General features: G+C 53.9%; 2 protein-coding genes across 3 annotated transcripts in view; both read left to right on the top strand.

Moving 5' to 3' along the window:
* Positions 1–5,656: 5,656 nt before the first annotated feature.
* On the top strand, positions 5,657–13,418 carry MRPS15 (mitochondrial ribosomal protein S15). Its single transcript, XM_062190985.1, has 8 exons — positions 5,657–5,916; positions 6,163–6,207; positions 7,192–7,267; positions 8,046–8,094; positions 8,552–8,636; positions 10,753–10,811; positions 12,813–13,004; positions 13,252–13,418. Exons 1-8 carry the CDS (start codon positions 5,787–5,789, stop codon positions 13,399–13,401), a joined length of 786 nt encoding a protein of 261 aa, XP_062046969.1. The 5' UTR covers positions 5,657–5,786; the 3' UTR covers positions 13,402–13,418.
* Positions 13,419–17,646: 4,228 nt separating this feature from the next.
* The window catches only part of OSCP1 (organic solute carrier partner 1), a 35,231-nt gene continuing 34,146 nt past the window's right edge, over positions 17,647–18,731 (top strand). For both annotated transcript variants that reach the window (XM_062193264.1, XM_062193263.1), the window contains exon 1: positions 17,647–17,839. In XM_062193264.1, coding sequence (XP_062049248.1) covers positions 17,728–17,839 — 112 coding nt within the window. In that variant the 5' untranslated portion in view covers positions 17,647–17,727. The remainder of the gene's footprint in view (positions 17,840–18,731) is intronic.

Here is an 18,731-nt window from a genome sequence, read left to right as displayed (position 1 = left end):
GGGTGAACCAACGGCAAAGGAAGACCTTTCTCTCTGTCTCTCTCTCTCACTATCCACTCTGCCTGTCAAAAAAAAAAAAAAAAAAATCTGGTTCACCAGGGTGGAGCTTTCCCTCAGTAGGGGGAAGGTCGTTCACACTTGCATATCCACAGGGAGCAACCCCCACCTGCCCAATTGTAAGGTACTCTTATTGCTCTCTTTTTCTACATCTGGGCAGGTCAGGTGGCCAACCGTACTGGGAAAGGGCTAGCATTTAGGAGCCTCCTCTGGCCAGATGGCCGTGAGCATGGACCACTGAGAAGGCACACCTGGAGCCAGGACAGGCTGCCCAGTGCCCTGGTCAGGCCTGTCGTGGCTGCCTTCTGTGCAGGCATCCCTGGAGAGAGAGGCTCCCACAGTTCCCTGTAAGGGCACAATCGCATGTCCTGCCCTCCACTGACGTTTTCCACAGCACTGCTGCCACCCCCAAGCCCTGCTTCTTCCATGCCGGCAGAGGCTCACTTCTGAGATCTGTCCCACTTGCTGCACCAGCTCTGTCACTCCAGGGCAGCCCGAGCATTTGGGCCTCTACCACCCACATGAGTGACCCGGATGAAGCGCCTGGCTCTGTGCTGGCTGTTGTAGACATCTGAGGAATGAACGAGAGGATGGAAGATTATCTCTATCTCTTTATCTCTCCCTCTCTCTGTAACTCTGACTTCCAAAATAAATAAATGAATCTTTAAAAAAAAATTTTTTTTCAAGGGCCGGCACTGTGGTGTGGTGGGGAAAGCTGCCACCTTCAGTGCCAGCATCCCATGTGGGCACTGGTTCAAGTCCCAGCTGCTCCACTTCCGATCCAACTCTCTGCTATGGCCTGGGAAAGCAGTAGAAGATGGCCCAAGTGCTTGGGCCCCTGCACCTGCATGGGAGAATGGGAAGAAGCTGCTGGCTCCTGACTTCGGATCAGTGCAGCTCTGGCCATTGCAGCCATTTGATAGGCTTTAACCCACTGCACTACAGCACCAGCCCGAAGGCTGTTCCTTTTTTAAACAAAGAAATTTATCTACCTATTTATTTGAAAGGCAGAGAGAGAGAAAGATCTTCCATCTGCTGGTTCACTCCTCAAATGGCCACATAGCCAAGCCTGAGCCAGGCCAAAGCCAGGAGCCAGGAAGCCCATCCAGGTCTCCCATGTGGGTAGCAGGGGCCCAGGTACCTGTGCCATCCTCTGCTGCACTCCAGGTGCGTTAGCAGGGAGCTCGGTCAGAAGCAGAGTAGCCGGACTCTGAACAGATGCTCTGGTATGGGGTGCTGGCGGTGTCACAGCAGCTTACCCAGCTGTGCCAAGCACAGGCCCTAACCCTTTCTTTAGCTGCAGCCCTCAGCTCTCTACTCAAAATTTCCCCCAAAAGTTGGAGGAGATGGTCTTAATTTGTTTTTCATTTATTTAAAAGAGAGATCTTCACTTATTTAAGAGAGATCTTCATCCACGAATGCTCACAACAACTGGGAGAAGGGGCAGGTCAAGGCCAGGAGCCCAGAACTCCACCCAGGTCTCCCAAGTGCATGGCAAGGACCCAGGTACTTGCGCCATCATGTGCTGTTTACCAGAGTGCACACTGGCAGGAGGCTGGCATTACAAGCAGGGCTGGGACTCAAACTCTGGCACTCTGATACAGGATGCAGCATCCTAGGCAGTGTTTTAACCCCTGCACCAAATGCCTGCCCTGTGGGAGTTTTTTTTAAATAAGTAGTGTAGGACAGTCCCAGAATACTTCAATTCCTCGTGAGGTTTTGGGTGTTGTGCTCAAAGACAAAAAAAAAAAAAAAAAAATGGACTCAAGGCCCAAAAGAATACATCCTGGGGCCAGCACTGTGGCATAGTGGGTAAAGCTGCCGCCAGCATCCCATATGGGCACCTCTTTGAGTCCCAGCTGCTGTACTTCCAATCCAGCTCTCTGCTATAGCCTGGAAAAACAGTAGAAGATGGCCCAAGTCCTTGGGCACCTGCACCCGCTTGGCAGACCTGAAGAAGCTCCTGGATCCTGGCTTCAGATCGGGCAAGCTCCAGCCACTGTGGCCATTTGGGGAGTGAACCAGCAGATGGAAGACTCTCTCTCTCTCTCTCTATCTCTATCTCTTTCTCTGCCTTTCTGAAACTCTGCCTTTCAAATAAATAAATAAATCTTCTAAAAAATGCATCTATGACAGAATGATAGTTGTTATCAGGGCCAGCATTGTGGTACAGTGGGTTAAGCCTCTGCCTGCAACACTGGTATCCCATATGAGCATTGGTTCAAGTTCCAGACAATCCACTTCCAATCCAGCTCCCTGCTAATTCACCTGGGACAGCAGCAAAAGACAGCCAAATGCTTGGGCTCCTGGCACCCACGTGGGAGACCCAGATGGAGTTCTAGGCTCCTGGCTTCAGCCTGGCCCAGCCCTGGCTGTTGTGGCTGTTTTGTGAGCTCACTCGCTCTCTCTCTCTCTCTCTCTCTTTCCCCATCTCTGTCACTCCCTCTGTGTGTGTGTATATAACTCTGCCTTTCAAACAAACCTATCTTAAAAGATAAATACTTGCCATGCCCTGGGAAACTAGCCAATAGAGCACAGGGGCTGGGCACTATAAGATGAATGATCTGAACTGCTTCGTCCCCAACCCTCACATACACCTGCCCTGTACAACCTATATTCAGACCGGGGTTTCTTAACAGGTAGTATAGAGGGGTTACAAGGAGATCTGCAGGGCCTGATCGATCACTGACTACGGTGAGATGCCAGCTGGTGCTCCAGGTCTCAGAGGATGCTGCCTGACCCTGGGTCAGGGATCAGTTTGCTTCAGAAATCATTACAGGGCAGGTGCTGACAGCCCAGCCCACTGGGCCTGGCCCCTACTTCTGGAGTAAGCAGAGATAAATACCTCCCGGGATGGTTTCAGGATTCTTAGGTGCCTCGTGGAGGAGAGCCAAGAATCTGCTCCCGGCTCCCGGGGACTTCCAGTTCTACTCAGCCTTGACTTATGTACACAGTAGCACCCACTTTAGTTAACAGGTCTCTTCCCAGGAGTGGGATGGGACACCCAGGGAAATGTAGAGGGAGTTGGAATTTTAGAACTTGCTTCACCAGTCATTAGTTCCAAAAACCTTTTTTTGTCTATTTTTGGGGTTTTTATTTTACTTTATTTTATTTTATTTTATTATTTAATTTGAAAAGCAAAGAGAAAGACAAAGATCTTCCAGCCCCTGGTTCAATCCCCAAATGCCCATAACATTGGGGACTGAGCCAGACAATAGCCAGGAGCCCAGAATTCAATCCAGGTCTCCCAGGTGGGTGTCAGGGACCCAAGCACTTGAGCCATCACCTGCTGCTTCCCAGGGTGCACATCAGCAGGAAGCTGGAATAGGCAGCAGAGCCAGGACTTGAACCCAGGCCATCAGCTATGGGATGCTGGCATCCCAAGTGGTGTCATAACTGATGCACCAAACATAGTGCCAAGACCAGGCTAGGGATAGTTCCATCTGGGATCATAAATTTTGTTACCAGACATAAGGGGTTCAGCCACTTGGAGTGTTAGTGGGAGATTCTGGGTGAAAGGCTTTATTTACTGTGACAAGGCAAGAAGACAATGGGCAGGTGGAGCTCCCTAAGTAAACCACCTCCCTGAGAAGCTATGTGCCAGGGCTCTGACAGCCAGGGTTAGGGGAGTGTCCAAGGTGGTGGGGGGCACTCCTGCTCAGACATGTGAGCAACATATGTCTTCATACACTCTATGTGCAGAAAATGGTGGCAAACTCCTCCCGTAGGTGGTGACTGAGTATTATAATACGAATTCAGCTTAGCTCATGAAGTTCTGACTATATTGCTGCTTCAACTTGTCTGTGGTGGTCTGGCCCCCCTCTGACTGCAATGTTGCAGGCTATGCTTTTCTGGAACATTCTCTGAAAAACAAGCTCAAGAGAGTTCAGTTTATCTGCTGGTGCTTCACTCACCCTACCTTTAAGATTTATTTTTTATTTTTTTGAAAGGCAGAGTTACAGAGAGAGAGAGAGAGACAGAGTGAATCGTCCATCCTCTGGTTCACTCCCCAAAGGGCCACAACAGCTGGGGCTGGGCCAGGTCAAAGCCAGGAGCTACCTCTAGGTCTCCCACACGGGTGCAGAAACCAAAGCACTTGGGCCATCTTCCACTGCTTTCCCAGGCACATTAGCAGGGACGGGATCAGAAGTGGAGCATCCAGGACTTAAACTAATGCCCATATGGGATGCCAGCGCTGCAGGCAGAGACTTAACTTGCTGCGCCACAATGCTGGCCCCTGATCCCCCCCCCCCCCCCCCGCTTAGCCCAAATCCTACAGTCTTGATTACATAAGTCGTCCTCATGGAAGAGAATAGGATAGCACCATCTGTCATATGTAGTACATGCTGAAGTCACCTGAATGTAAGGTAGGCATGCGACCTGCTGTTTACCAAGATGCACATTAGCAGCTTGCCTCTGTCTCACGGCTTCATCACAGGAAGGAAGTTAGCAGCTTAGAGCTAGGCACCACTGAAGTCAGGGTCCTCTCCCCCCCCCCCCCTTCTCAGCTCCTTAATGACGCTACTCCTAAGAGACAGAGGGAGGGGGCCACAGATCCAGCTTCTGCCTGCGATGCCAGCATCCCACGTTGGAGCTCCAGTTCAAATCCCAGCTCCCTACTAATGCACCTGAGAAAGCACACCACCCAGCAATGATGGTTCAAGTGCTTGGGCCCCTGCCACCCACCTGGGACACCTGGACGGAGTTCCAGGCTCCCAGCTTCCACCTGGCCCAGCCCCAGTGGTTGTGACCATTTGGGGAATGAACCAGCAGATGGAAGATCTCTTTCTCTGTCTCTCCCTTTCTCTCTGTCATTCTGCCTTTCAAATAAATAAATAAATAATTCAGAGAGAGAGAGAGATGGCCCACACGTCCTTGAGAAAAACCTTCCTGGGTTGTCAAACTAGCAAGAGGTTTATTCAGCCTTTAAAAAGATCTACATAGTTCTCAAAAGAGTAGAGAAAGAATTCACAATTAAGTAAATGTTCTAAGAAAAATGAGCGGGGGGGAGGAGTCCTTTCCCTTTTTGCACCAGGGATAATTAAATTTTTTCCTACTTTTGTTTGGCCTTTCACTCACTTAACAAATATTAGCAGAACTAATATCCACAGCGCGCTCACTGCACTTGCACACCCCTGCCTCGGCTAATCCTCTCAATAACCTAGATGACAGAGGCTGTAAGTACCACCCACTGCACGCAGGGGTACACTGGGGCCCAGAAGGGTCCAGGACTTGCCCACAGATCTCAGGCGGGAGACCGCTGAGTTCGGGCTCCTGCCCAAGGCTGCCGGATTCCAAAACGAGCGACCTTAATCACCAGGCTACCAGCCCAGCATCCTCACAAGGGCTCCACCCTGGGCTTGGGAAGTTGGGGGAGCACCCCGGGCCGGAGGGCTGAAGGCCCCAGGCCGAAGCCCACGAACGTCAAGAACGCAGGACGCTGCAGCCGAAAAGTGGCATTTCGGAACTCACAAAGCACCACACCGCCAACAGCCGGGCCCTACAACGACCACGCCCCCAGTCTGGCGCCGACACCACCCGGACCACCGTCCAGTGATCGCGTCATCCCTGGGGCCCGCCCGCCGATCTATTCCCTCGGTCCTCATCTGCTCTGGTCTCGCAAACACATCGATTGGTCGAGCCTGAGGCAGCATGGCGGCGCCCATGTAAGCTGGTCCGAACCCGGGAGGACTGCTGTGGCGCGGGTGCAGCCGAGGTCAGAAATCAGCATGCTAAGAGCCGCGTGGAGGACGCTGAGTGCCGTTCGAATCCGGGCAGTGACTCCGGCCCCAGGCTTTAGGCTGCCGAGCGGTGGGAGCGCCGGGCTTCCCTTGGATCAGCGGGGCCTGCAACCGCGAAGTGAGGAGCTGAGAAACGGGACGGCGGGAGCAGGGAAATGGGGTTCGGCCGAGATGGAAGGGGCGAGGGGGCCAGAGTAGGGGAGAAGCGCCGCGACCGGGTACGAGAGAAAGAGTGGAGGCTGGGAATGAAGGTGGGGGGTGGGGACGAGGTGGGACTGACACGGAGCCACAGCTGGACAGACCATGGAGGAATCAGGCTGAGCCACTTAAGGAGCCGGGTCTCTGCCCTCTCTCTCCTGCGTAGGTCTCCTGCTCCAGGCCGCCCGCGGACTTGCCAGCCAGAAACCAGGTAGGAGGTCTCAGGGTGGGACTCGGGGCGGAGGAGTGACCTCTCGGAAGGCTTGAAGTGGCCAAGAGGACAGAGGTAGCAGAGGGGGCAGCCGGAGATCCTGAACAGTAGATGCCCGTGCCCACCCTGCACAAAGCCCGCAGGCTGCAAGGGAGGGGAGGTGGGCGGGAGGAAAGGCCTTGGGCGTGAAAACGCTCAGGCTAGGAGTGCGTGGCTTCGCAGGGTGGGTAGCACCTTCTGTGTCTCGTCCTGAGATGCAGCAGGTGGTTTCTCACTCTAAGGTTGCATGGTGCTTAAGATCCCACTTACTAGTGGGTGCTACTGGGCAAGTTACTAAGTCTCGCTCAGCCTGGTTTCTAAGATGAGTGTAGAAGTTAACATGTGAGAGGATTATTGTTAGGATTCAGTGATAACACATGAAAGAACCCTTAGACCCATGCCCAACAGATGGTGGTAGGTATTAGTCTTTATTGCTCTTAATATTATTTACGGGGTCTGACCATAGAGGACGATTCACCCCAAGGGTGAATGTCGGGAATGCACACCCCAAGACCTCTACTGGGTGCTGACCTTTCGCTCAGCTCTCCCTCCTCCACCCCCTTAGTTCAGTCAAGCAGCCAGCCTGCAAGTGTTTGCCCAGTGCCTGTTCTGTCTGGGCTGGGCCATAGACCAGACGGTGAGGGATTCAGACAGTCAGAGCCAGTCTGGATCACAGGAGGACCCATCCTAGCGGGGGTTCTGATAACAAGCCAGCCAGGTGTGTGAGAGTGCAGGCACAGTGGATGGTCTTGGGAAATGCCATGTACTCCCAGTAGGAAGTATCAGGACAGGTGCACACAGGGCGAGTAGAGGAGAGATTGAGCCGAGAGATGCCCAGTGCCTTGCTTAAGGTCCTAGATGCCTCTCACCGAGTTGGGGTGTGGGTAAGAAGGGGATGGACAGAGAGAATTGACTCTGGGCATTTTCCATCCCTGTACTGGACAGTCCAGCCCATCCAAGACAATGACCTGCCTCCTTCTACGCTGCTCAAAGACTACCAGAACATTCCTGGGATTGACAAGTAAGCACAAAGAAACCTGCTTGGGGTGGGGGCGGCTTCAAGGCTTGAGCTGCTGTGTCTGAAGCTTGCTTGAAGATGAGGCCGAGAGCCACAGGGACCCCAGTGTGGTGACGCAGATGGCAGCACTGGCAGGTGGCACTCATGGAACTGGGTTGCCTGCTTTTGTTGGTAATCTAGGTGAAGACCCCATACCACTTCATACCTAGAAACTAACACAGCTCTCAGGCCTTTGTAGAAAGCTCTCATCTCTTGGTCCTCACAAAAACCTTGTGAAGGAAGAAATACTGTCCCATGTCATAGACTATCAAGCTGCCAATGTCTGCTCAGAGGCAGAGCTGGGGTCTGACTCCAGGGCTGACCAACACCAAAGCCTGGCCCCTCCTGCTCAGTGCTGTGTCCTGTGGCGTGGGGGCTGGGCTGTGCCTCTAGTGTCTCCCCTCTGCAGTGTGACTTAAAGTGTCTTGGGATATATTGAACCATATTCTAATTACAAGGGACATCCCTTTGCCCTCCCTGTGACAAGGCCGGAACGCTCCAGCCAACAGCCCCGGTTTTCCACAGCCATCGCACTATTCCATGCTCTCAGCCCAGCCAGCCAGGGCCATGCGGACTCTCAGTCCTGGGAGACGACTCCCCAGCTCCAGAGAGGTTCATTTGCTGCAGAGGGAATTTGCAGTCATCCTCCCTTTCAAACTGAAATGAAAGCAGCATTGCTGCTCCCCCCCCCCCCCCACACACACACACACAGCTGTCTCTCATTGCTGTGGTTTTCCCACAGGGTGGATGACGTCGTGAAGAGACTGCTGTCTTTGGAAATGGCCAACCGGGTGAGTGGCCTGTGCCAAGCTGTGGCCTCATCCTCCCCTGGTCTTGTTCTCTGGGACTCCCTCCTACCCAGCCCCCGCCCCCGGGCCATGCTTCCCCAGTCACAGCACCCCTCTCTCTGTCGTTCCGTGTCCACCTGTAGTGCCCCCGGACCAAGTGTCAAGGGCAGGGACGGTTTTGTTTCTCCACTGTGGCCCTAGCACCTGACACACAGTAGATAGTCCTAGAGACCTGATTCGTGAATAAGTAAGAAAGCCTTGTGGGCATCTCAGAGGCTTTGGCCCTGGGTTCACCTCGGGATGAATATTCATTTGGTTGGCCATGGCCATGGTGAGCGCAGAGAAGTCAGGCCCTGGGCTTTCTGGGCCTGGTTGTTGTATTGCAGCCATGGCCTTGGAGAAGGAGACTCGTTCTCAGAGGGTGGCAGACCATTGAAGATTTTCTCTCTGTCTTCAACAGAAGGAAAAGCTAAAAGCCATTCAAGAACAGTTGATGAACAAGGTTGTGGCAAACCCTAAGGACACCAGTTCCCTGGAAGCTCGAAGTTGGTTGGGGTCTCTGGGGGGATGGGGGTGCAGGGGAGTCTGCCGGCTGCTTCCTGATCTGGGGTTTTTGTCTGCAGGCACACTCAGGCGTGGCTTGGGAAAGGGGAATGGGAAGGACCTAGGGCAGGGATGGGGAATGTCCAGCCCACGGGCCATGTAAGGCCCATGAGGTCATCTGGTCTGGCTCTGCCAAGGCAACAGCAGGTGAAACTCAACATTCAATAAATCTGTAACTGACTAATTTTTTTTTGCTTTTAATGTAGCTGGTTAATGTTTAAGTTGACAATTTTATGTGGCCCACAAATGATGTTATAAATATCCAAAATGGCCCTTGGCAGAAAAAAGGCTCCCCAGCCCTGGCCTAGGGCCACAAAAACTGAACTCTGCATCCTCAGCTCCTTAATGCTGAGTCGGTGCCCAGGTCCTGCCTCTGCTTCCTCGGCTGGGGGCGGGGGGGGCGGCCGAGGTGGGGGCAGAGATGATGCCTCCTAACTCACAGTGGCACTGGGAGGAGCTAGGGGACATGAGCGCACCTTGGAAACTCAAGCTCGTGCTCTGTGACAGAAACAGTAAGACCAACAAGTCCTGAACCCGTGTATGCCGGACATACACTGGGGGCATTCCGACTGGAACAGACCAGGGGAGTGAGAAGCCCCGCCCCTTCCTCCTGGTGTTGGGTGTGGTTTTTCTTCACCAACCACCAGGTGCACGGCAGATCCGTGCGTTTCCTCCCCTTGCCGTCAGCCTGTAGTTCTGCCACCTCCTCCTCTTCCACGCTCCTGCCTTCATTCTTCTCTCTCCCTCTGCCCCCTCTCTCCCTCTGTCTGGCTGGGGCCTCTGGTGCAGCGTTGAGTCGTTAACTGTGTAGCTTGCATCCTGGTCTAAACCCCGAGTTTTCCTGGCTACCCCCATAGAGCAGGGCTGCAGGGCCAACTCCTGCTCCTGCATAGCCCTTTTAAGAAGATGCGTTTTAGCTTCCCGCGGGCCCCTTGAAGCCCTGACTGGCCTGGGGACCATGTCAACCACAGAAGGCCTGCTTGTCCCACCTCCCCTGTTTGCTGCATCATCACGCTGACATCTCCCGGGCTGGCAGGAACAGAGGGCCTGCTTGCCGAGACCCTGGTGATCCCCTGGAACCACAAGTATCACTGCTGCCCTTCCATTACTCCTCAGTTTTCTACTGGCCAGTTGTTTCCGGCATGGTGTCTGCTCCAGAGAGGCCCTCGGGAACCAAAGCCCGGGTCTCTGCCTCTGTGCACTCTGCCGCTATGTAGAGTGAAGGAGCCACGCGGGAGGGGCCAGGCTGCCCACTGCAGTGCTCCCAGAGCCCAGTGTGCATTGTGGGAGGGGCCTGCTTGAGTGACAGCCTCTCTTTGGGGCCAACTTTTGCTTTTACCCCCATCCTTGTAACACAAGTGGATAGGAAGGAATTTCAGGGGCTTGGGAGACAAGTGGGAGCTAATAATTCTGAGAACTCACTTGTGAGAGCACACACAGAGATAAGAGTGGCAGCTGAAAGGGGAGAGGCAGAGGTCCCACACAGACCTGGACAGTTGAGGAGTCTTGCCTTACTGCACGGCTAGGACCTCTGGTGCAGTGTTGAGGAGTTACCCTTGATAGCATGCAGCCTAGTCTGAAGCCTGAATTTAAGCGGAATGCTCTGACGTTTTACCTTGAAGACTGCTGTTTGCTATGATTTTGGATGACACCTTTATAAAGGGGGGGTTGAGGTGAGGGACATCTGCAATATAAGGCCCAAGAAGTCATTTGGTCTGGCCCTGCCCAGGACACCACAGGTAGGACTTGAAATTCAATAAATATGTAGCAGGCTGACTTTTACGTTGATCATTGATCATTTTATATGGCCCGCAGAAAAAATGTTCTCTACCTCTGCTTTATAAAATTTAGGAATTTCCTTTCCTTAGACTTTACTTTCTAAAGGAAAAGATAATCCCAAGCCTTCTGAGGTCTTGCAGTCCGAGTACTTTGGGATTTGTAGAGAGCTGTACAAGAACATTGGTGATTGTTTTTCCTGGGGTTCCTAAAACCTGACCCAGACCTGGGCCCTTCCTTCCTCTGTCCCCAGCTCTCATCCTCTGTGGTTTGTGGTTTCAGTTGTTGCCTTGACTGTCAAGATCTGCAATTATGAAGAACACATGCAGAAGCATCGGAAGGTAAACCCCTGGCACCACTTAGACAGCAGCAGCCTGGCTGGGAGGGGGCTGGGAGCTGGAGGGCTCTGGGCACAGAGCAGCCGCGGGAGATGCCGGGTGGCTGCGGCACCAGAGTGCCTCAGCAGCCTCCAGGGGAGAAATGGAGCTGTGCTGGGCTGTGCTGCGTGTCCCCTGGGGTTAGGAACGCTGACCCCAGAGCACAGTCACGGTGGCTGGCACAGCACGTGCTCTATGGGTACTTGTTAAAAGTGGGACTGGGCCGGCGCCGTGGTTTAACAGGCTAATCCTCTGCCTTGCGGCGCCGGCACACCGGGTTCTAGTCCCGGTTGGCACGCCGGACTCTATCCCAGTTGCCCCTCTTCCAGGCCAGCTCTCTGCTGTGGCCCGGGAAGGCAGTGGAGGATGGCCCAAGTGCTTGGGCCCTGCACCCGCAAGGGAGACCAGGAGAAGCACCTGGCTCCTGGCTTCGGATCAGCGAGATGCGCCGTCCACAGCGGCCATTGGAGGGTGAACCAACAGCAAAAGGAAGACCTTCCTCTCTGTCTCTCTCTCACTGTCCACTCTGCCTGTTAAAAAAAAAAAAAGTGGGACTGGAGTCAGATAGCACTAAGCTCAGGTCTCAGTCCTGCCCTCCACCCAGCCACTGTGTGACTTAGGGAAGTTGCAGGGCTGAGCCTCAGTTCTCTTAGCTGTAGGATGGGGATCTTAGGAGGATCTGCTCCCAGAATGGGGAAGATCACGAGAAATCATAACAGCAGCCAGCATGATGCATGGGAAGTCTCTGGTACTTCACATGACACGCTAGGTACTTCACATGTCATGGAGTGATTCACCTGTGCCTTAAGGCACACCACTGGGAAACGATGTGCTAAGGCTTGAAACAAGGCACAGAGCTGAGCTGCTGAAATTGCTCTTAATTTTAATAAACACATGTTGTGAACAGAAACTGGTCCAGTACCATGCCGGCACCCCAGTGTTCCCCAGAGCTAGCTGAGCCTGCCCCTGGGAGACCACAGTTCCTTGATTCGGGGTGTGGCGGACCCTCACACATTCCCAGCTGTGGAAGGGGCCTTCCCTCCCGACAGTTTGCTGGGCTGTGGTGATGCCGGGGAAAGAGCCTGCACTTTGGAGTCAGCCAAGTAAAGCTAGACTCGAGACCCAGCGTCAGCACCCACAGTTCTGGGGACTTTGTGTGAATCATAACACTTTTTTTATTTGAGGGACACAGAGCACTCATCCACTGGTTCACTCCTCAGATACCCACAGCAGCTGGGGTCAGAGCCAGGAACTCCATCCAGGTCTCTCATGTGGGTGGCAGGAACCCAGTTACCTGCTATCACTACTGCCTCCCAAGGTCTGTGTTAGCAAGAAACTGGAGCCAGGAGCCAGAGCCAGGAATTGAACCCCAGGCATGCTGATGTGAGTTACAGGCATCTTAGCCACTAGGCCAACTATTTGAACTTTAATTTTCCCATCTGTAAAATGGGAACAGCCATGGTAATACCTCCCTCTGAGTTAGACTACTACTTGTATAAGGTTGTTGGGAAATGATAAAATGACCACACTTTGTTATTGTAAATGACAGTCACTCTTACTTAATACCGAAAGTAATGCAGGGCTGGCACTCTGACTTAGTCTGTGGGCTAAGACTCTGCCTGAGGCGCTGGGATCCCATATGCGCTCCTGTCCATGTCCCGGCTACTCCTCTTCCAGTCCAGCTATGGCTATGGGCTATATCCTGGGAAAGCAGTAGAAGATGATGGCCCAAGTGCTTGGGCCCCTGCACCTGTATGGGAGACCCAGAGGAGGCTCCTGGCTCCTGGCTTTGGATCTGCTCAGCTCCAGCTATTGTGGCCATCTAGTGGGCTGAGCCAGCAGATGGAAGACCTCTCACTCTGTCTCTCCTGCTCTCTGTCTGTAACTCCACCTCTCAAATAAATAAGAATAAATAAATAAAATAATAAAATTTAAAAAAAGAAAGTAATGCAGACTGTCTTACAGGACAAAGCTCATAAGCGCTATCTGCTGATGAGCATCGATCAGAGGAAAAAGATGCTCAAAAACCTCCGCAAGACCAACTACGAAGTCTTTGAGAAGACGTGCCGGGAGCTGGGGATCGAGTACACCTTCCCCCCTCTGTACTACCGCAGAGCCCACCGCCGCTTCCTCGCCAAGAAGGCTCTGTGCATTCAGGTGCGCGTCCAAGGGCTGCTTTGGTTGGCCTCCCCTGGGACTGGGATGGGGGGTGGGGACGGGTGTTGGGTCGTCGCCTGTTTCTGACAGAACTGGCCCAGGGCCCTGACATGGACCTCAGGAAGTCACAGGCCACCGACCCCAAGAGAAAGGCTGCAGCTGCCCTCTGAGGGAGAGTGCCCACCCCGCCTGCCCCACGTCTGAGCCTTTGCAGGGGCTTACACTGTCCTGTCCCTCTCACCCCCAGGTTTTCCAGGAGGTGCAAAAGCTAAAGAAGCAAAAAAGGGCTTTAAAAGCAGCAGCCGCAGCCCAGAAACAAGGATCCACGGAGAACCCAGCAAGCCCTCCCACAGCCTTGCCAGAGACACACCAGGAAACACGCCAAGAGGGCCAATAAAGTCTGTTAGAATCTTTCTTTCCGCCTTGGAGAGTGACAGTAGGAAAGACGGGGCTCCTTTTGGCCTGAGGAGGAGGGATTCCTGTTTTCACTCAGCTCAGATCCTGGAGTGGCCTGAGGCAGGACCTGACCCTCACCTACCAGCGGACTCACTCTTAAACACCCACCTGTCCTCCAGGTGGAGGTGAGGCTGAGCCCGTGGCGGCAGAGTGGGAGGGGAGCTGGCCGAGTGGGAAGGCTGCCTCCTGGACCGGGCCCCAGAGGAGCAGGAAGAGGAGGCGTTCACTGGACCAAGGCCGGGAGGGCAGGCTTCCCGGGCAGCAGGGATTGCAAGTGTACAAAAGTGCCCAGGCGGAGAAGGCTGCAGGTGCGGGCTGTAATCAGAGAGCAGGAAGACGCACATGCAGCTTGAGGGAGTGGGCACCTAGCCTAATGGGTAAAACACCCGCATCCTGTGTTGGAAGGTCTGCGTTCCTAGGGGCAACCTGTATAAGGTTGCCAGCCACAGCCCTGGCCCAGCCCCGGCCGTTCATTGTAGGCATTTAGGGACAGAAACAGTAGATGGGATCTCTCTTTTGTCTCTCAAATAAATAAATGCATGAAATGTAAAAGAAAAGCTTGGCCGGCGAGCTGAAGCTCAGCTAGGAGAGGCTTTGTACACTCGGCAGAGAAAGCTGCACACGGTGCTCAAGGGAGCGGGAGCCAGTTACCATGTTCTAAAACCTAGGGAGTGATGGCAGTAGCAAGTCTGCCTTTTGGATAGTTAGCAACAGCTGTGTGAAGGTAGGTGGAGAGAAGGGATCAGAGCAGTGTATTGTTTTGGGGTTGTGGGTATTGGTGTTTGGATTGATAAAAACTACAAGTCATATCCTGTATACCCCAAGCGTTGCTTATAAATTCTGGGGGATGACGGTCACCTCTTCCCCATAAAGCCCACCCACTGACTCCAAGTGAAGTGCCGAGACCTTGAGCCTGAGCGTGCCTGGCACGTTTGAAGAACCAGGACAGGCAACGTGCCTGGAACTGAGCGAGGAGTGTAGGGAGAGAGGACGGTCAGAGGGGTAAGCAGGCACTGGGTGATATTGTGCTTTCTGGATGCAGCAGCCACTCAGGCTACCACAGGCCAGGTGACTTGCGCTAGAGAAACTTATGTTCTTGATTCTGGGACCTGAAGTCCAAGATCAAGGTGCTGCTTGATTCCATCTCTGACGAGGGCTCTCTTCCTGGCTTGCAGGAGGCCACCTCATTTGTCTTCATGTGGCCTCTCCTTAGGAAGAAGGGAGATCTCTGTCTCATATGGCTGCTGATCCCATCCCCAGGGCCTCACCTTCATGACCTAATATAACCCTGACCAGGTCCCAAAAGCCCCCTCTCCGAATACTGTGACACTGGAGTTGAGGGGCAAACGTTCTGTCCATGACGCTGCAGGCCTGGGGCTTCATTCAGAGAAAGGCAGTGCCGAAGAATACCAAACAAGGGAGAAAGATGTGTTAGATTTGTTAAAGTGCCATCCCAAGAGCAGTGGGAGATTTAGATCTGGAACTCAGTAGAGGGGTCTGGGCAAGAGGGGTTTGGGAGTTGTCAGGGTGAGTGAAGCCGTGTGAATGAGACTGCCCAGGGAGGCAATGCGGAAGAGAAACAAGTATCACGGTGGGAGAAACGATCCCTGAGGGCACAGCCTGAGTCAGCAGGCACAGCTGAGGTTGAGGGTAAGGTGTGTGGATAGAACAGAGCTTGGGATCTGCAGAATCAGAGACGAGAGGCTCCGAACTGAGCGTGAACTGTTCGGACAGTGCCTCCAGGAATGGCGGGGAAGGCCTTGGCAGAGGCAGGACTCCTGAGTGGGCACAGTCAGCTGGAGGGACTGTGCTCCATGGCCTGATGCCAACATTTAAGGGACCTGGCAGAAGGAGGGAAAAAGGAACACATGAGCAGATCAGGCCCTACAGGAAAGGCACAAGCCCAAGGTACAGCATCTCGCCTAATAGTCCAAGGCACCTTTGTTCCCCACATTGGCTAATTATCCTTTTACCATGAGAGAACTGCACTGCCCATGTCCTTCTTGTCCACCGTACCAAACGAGATAAAGCCAGCTCTGAGAAGCTAGGGGAGGAGTTGACACTGTCCCAAACCCAAATGCCTTTAGAAGCCAGGCAGGTAACAAATGCACGGAGGCTTGGCATGAGCCAATGATGCTGGTCACTACATTCCTGTCCTAGTTCCAACCCCTTTTATGTGGTGCGCAGAGCAGGCAAAGCCCTGAGCCGCCGGCTCTTGACCACAGCATGGTCCTGATGCTGAGATGTCGGTGAAGGGAAGGCCCAGGTACTCACGGAGAAGCAGTTCCAGTGCAGTGAGGTGGGGAGTGACAGTGTTACAGAAACCCAGCCTGTGAAGGTCGAGTACTCTCCGAAAACTTGACCGGGAATAGAAAATGGACTTGACAGGGTGTGGGGTGAAGGGAGGATGCTGAGCTTGGCGTGTGGAGGCACGACCTGCTGGGGTGCGGCTATGAGAAAGAGGAGCTGGGCAAACTGCCCACAGAGGGGACAGCTTGCTGATGAAATGGGCAGCGGGATGGGAGGAGCCAGGGGCAGGAGGGGGCTCTGGAAAGTATTGGAGCCACTGTCTGGACTGATTTGCCACACAGTAGGAAGTCACTGAGGGAGTGTGTCCTATTGAAGGTGGTGTCTTCTGAAATGTAGCCCAGCAGCCAGTGCAGGGTGGAGGGGGGAAACAGTGACAGAAAGCAGTGACAGGAAGGAACAACAACTACAGATGCGGCCATGGAGCGGGGCCAGTGCTGTGGCAAGGTTAGGCCTCCACCTGCGGCCACGCTGGCTCAAGTCCCAGCTGCTCCACTTCCAATCCAGCTCCCTGTTAATGTGCCTGGGAAAAGCAGCAGAGGATGGCCCGAGTACCTGGGCCCCTGCCATCCACTTGGGAGACCAATTAGAAGCTCCCAGCTTCAGCCTGGCCCAGCCCCCGCTGCTGTGGCCATTTGGGGAGTGAACCAGCAGGTGGAAGATCTCTCTCTATTTGACAGATAAGTTAGACAGTGAGAGACAGACAGGTCTTCTTCCATTGGTTCACCCCCCAAATGGCCGCTACGGCTGGAGCTACGCGGGCCCAAAGCCAGGAGCCAGGTGCCTCCTGGTCTCCCATGCGGGTACAGGGGCCCAAGCACTTTGGCCATCCTCCACTGCCCTGCCGGGCCACAGCAGAGAACTGGACTGGAAGAGGAGGAACCAGGACAGAATCCGGTGCCCATATGGCCGGTCGGTTGGTCGGTCGGGGTCTCTCTCTCTCCCTCCCTCTCTCTGCCTTTTAAGTAAAGAAAATAAACGGCCATGAAGGGATAAAGGTGAGAAAGATTTTAGAAGCAAAAGGAGAATCTCATGACCGATAATTTAGAATACAAGGGAGGTTTGGAAGCCAAAGCTTGTTTCAAGTGGGAGGGGGGACATAATTAGTAAGCTTTAGAAATAATGAAATTGGGGGCAGGCACTTGGCACACCGGCTAAGCTGTGACTAGGCTATCCGCTTCCCATCTCAGAGTGCCTGGGTTCAAGTCCTGGCTCCAGGTCCCTACTCCAGCTTGCTGCTAATGCACAGCCTGGGAGGCAGCAGCAGGTGATGGCTCCAGTAGTTGGGTCTTGGTCACCCACGTGGGAGATCTGGATTGAGTTCCTGGCCCCTGGCTATGCCTGGCCCTGCCCCAGCTGTTGTGGGCATTGGAGAATGAACCAGCAGACGGGAAGATTCTCTCTGGGTATGTGTATGTGTCTTTCAAATAAATAAAAAGTAGAAAGACAAAGCTATCTTAAATTGAAATTTGCAGCATAGTTGTTCATCATGGAACAAGGCACAGCGGAAGGCCAGCGAAGGTGAGGAGGGGTCACCTGCTGGGAGGCCACGGCGGGGAGGAACTCGCGCGGGCCACACAGCCCTGCTTCGCTTCCGGCGTGGAAGCAGGTGGGGCTCCGAGGAGGCTTCAGGGAGGCAATGCAGTCATCGCCAGGCCTTCTGGTTCCCCCCCTTCGGAAAGGGAAGACGCCAATCTGCTCTATAGAGATGTCCCGCCTCCTTACCCTGCCGGGACCCTCGCGGAAACCACGTCCCTCCTGCTTCCGCCTCGGGGCGGGCCTTTGCCACTCAGCCCAATGAGCGCCCGCCTAAAGGGCACCTCCAACCAAACGGCCTCCTGATTGGCTCACTTGTCCCATACGCGGCGTTGCCCTAGCAACCAGGCTACGGGGACGCTCGGCCGGGCCTCTAGGCCCCTGGCTGCCGAGCCCCGGGGCAGCCCTGCTAGCTTGCAGCACCATGTCGGTGCGGACGCTACCGCTGCTCTTCTTGAACTTGGGCGGGGAGATGCTTTACATCCTGGACCAGCGGCTGCGGGCCCAGAACATCCCAGGAGACAAGGCCCGCAAAGGTGAGAGGCGCCCGGCCCGCACACTTAACTCTTAACAGCCAGGGACCTTTCTCACAAAATCACAGCCTGCATCCCAGTGGAGACGCTCTCAGGAGTCAGATCTCCAAAAGATCGTGTCGCAGCATATTACCCCCATGGGATATCATTGGGGTATCTGATCCCCATAGATTCCCCGTCTTCAAATTGGGAGGGGTGAGATCGCAATTTTTTTTAAGATTTATTTATTTGAAAGGCAGAGTTACGGAGAGACAGAGAGAGAGAGGTCTTCCATCCGCTGGTTCACTCCCTAGATGGTCCTAACAGCCAGAGCTGTGCCGATCCAAAGGCAGGATCCAGGAGCTTCTTCTGGGTCTTGCACATGGGTGCAGGGGCCCAAGGACTTGGGGCATCTTCTACTGCTTTCCCAGGCCATATCAAAGAGCTGCTTGGAAGTGGAGCAGGTGGGACTTGAATCGGCGCGCCCAAGTGGGATGCCAACATCGCAGGCAGACTCACTACACCACAGTGCCAGCCTGCCACTGAGCTTCTTTCTTTCTTTTTTTTTTTTTTAAGATTTATTTGAAAGGCAGAGTTAGAGGTAGAGAGAGAGATCAATCCTCCATCCTCTGCTTCATTCCCCTAATGACAGCAATAGCCAGAGCTCGATCAGGCCAAAGCCAGGGTGCCAAAAACTCCATCTGGGTCTCCCACATAGGTGACCAGGACCCAAGTATTTTGGGCCATCTTTCACTGCTTCCCCAGATATATTAGCAGGGAACTGGATCAGTGGAACATCGGAACTCGAACCCATGCCCACACGGGATGGCCACATTGCAGGCCATGGCTTAACCTGCTGTGCCACAATCGTGGCCCCTGCCAAGTGAGCTTTCTGAAATGCAGCTCTGTCCATCCT

The sequence above is a fragment of the Lepus europaeus genome, chromosome 5, assembly GCF_033115175.1.
Source record: "Lepus europaeus isolate LE1 chromosome 5, mLepTim1.pri, whole genome shotgun sequence".
Lineage (NCBI taxonomy): Eukaryota > Metazoa > Chordata > Mammalia > Lagomorpha > Leporidae > Lepus > Lepus europaeus.
The sequence above is the reverse complement of the archived record's forward strand: the minus strand, read 5'-3'. Positions and strand labels throughout refer to the sequence as shown.

Coding starts and splice junctions, on each gene's coding strand:
- MRPS15 (XM_062190985.1), top strand. CDS start 5,787: ATGCTAAGAGCCGCGTGGAGGACGCTGAGTGCCGTTCGAATCCGGGCA. Junction 6,208..7,191: donor ACTTGCCAGCCAGAAACCAG/GTAGGAGGTCTC, acceptor TGTACTGGACAG/TCCAGCCCATCCAAGACAAT. Junction 7,268..8,045: donor AACATTCCTGGGATTGACAA/GTAAGCACAAAG, acceptor GTTTTCCCACAG/GGTGGATGACGTCGTGAAGA.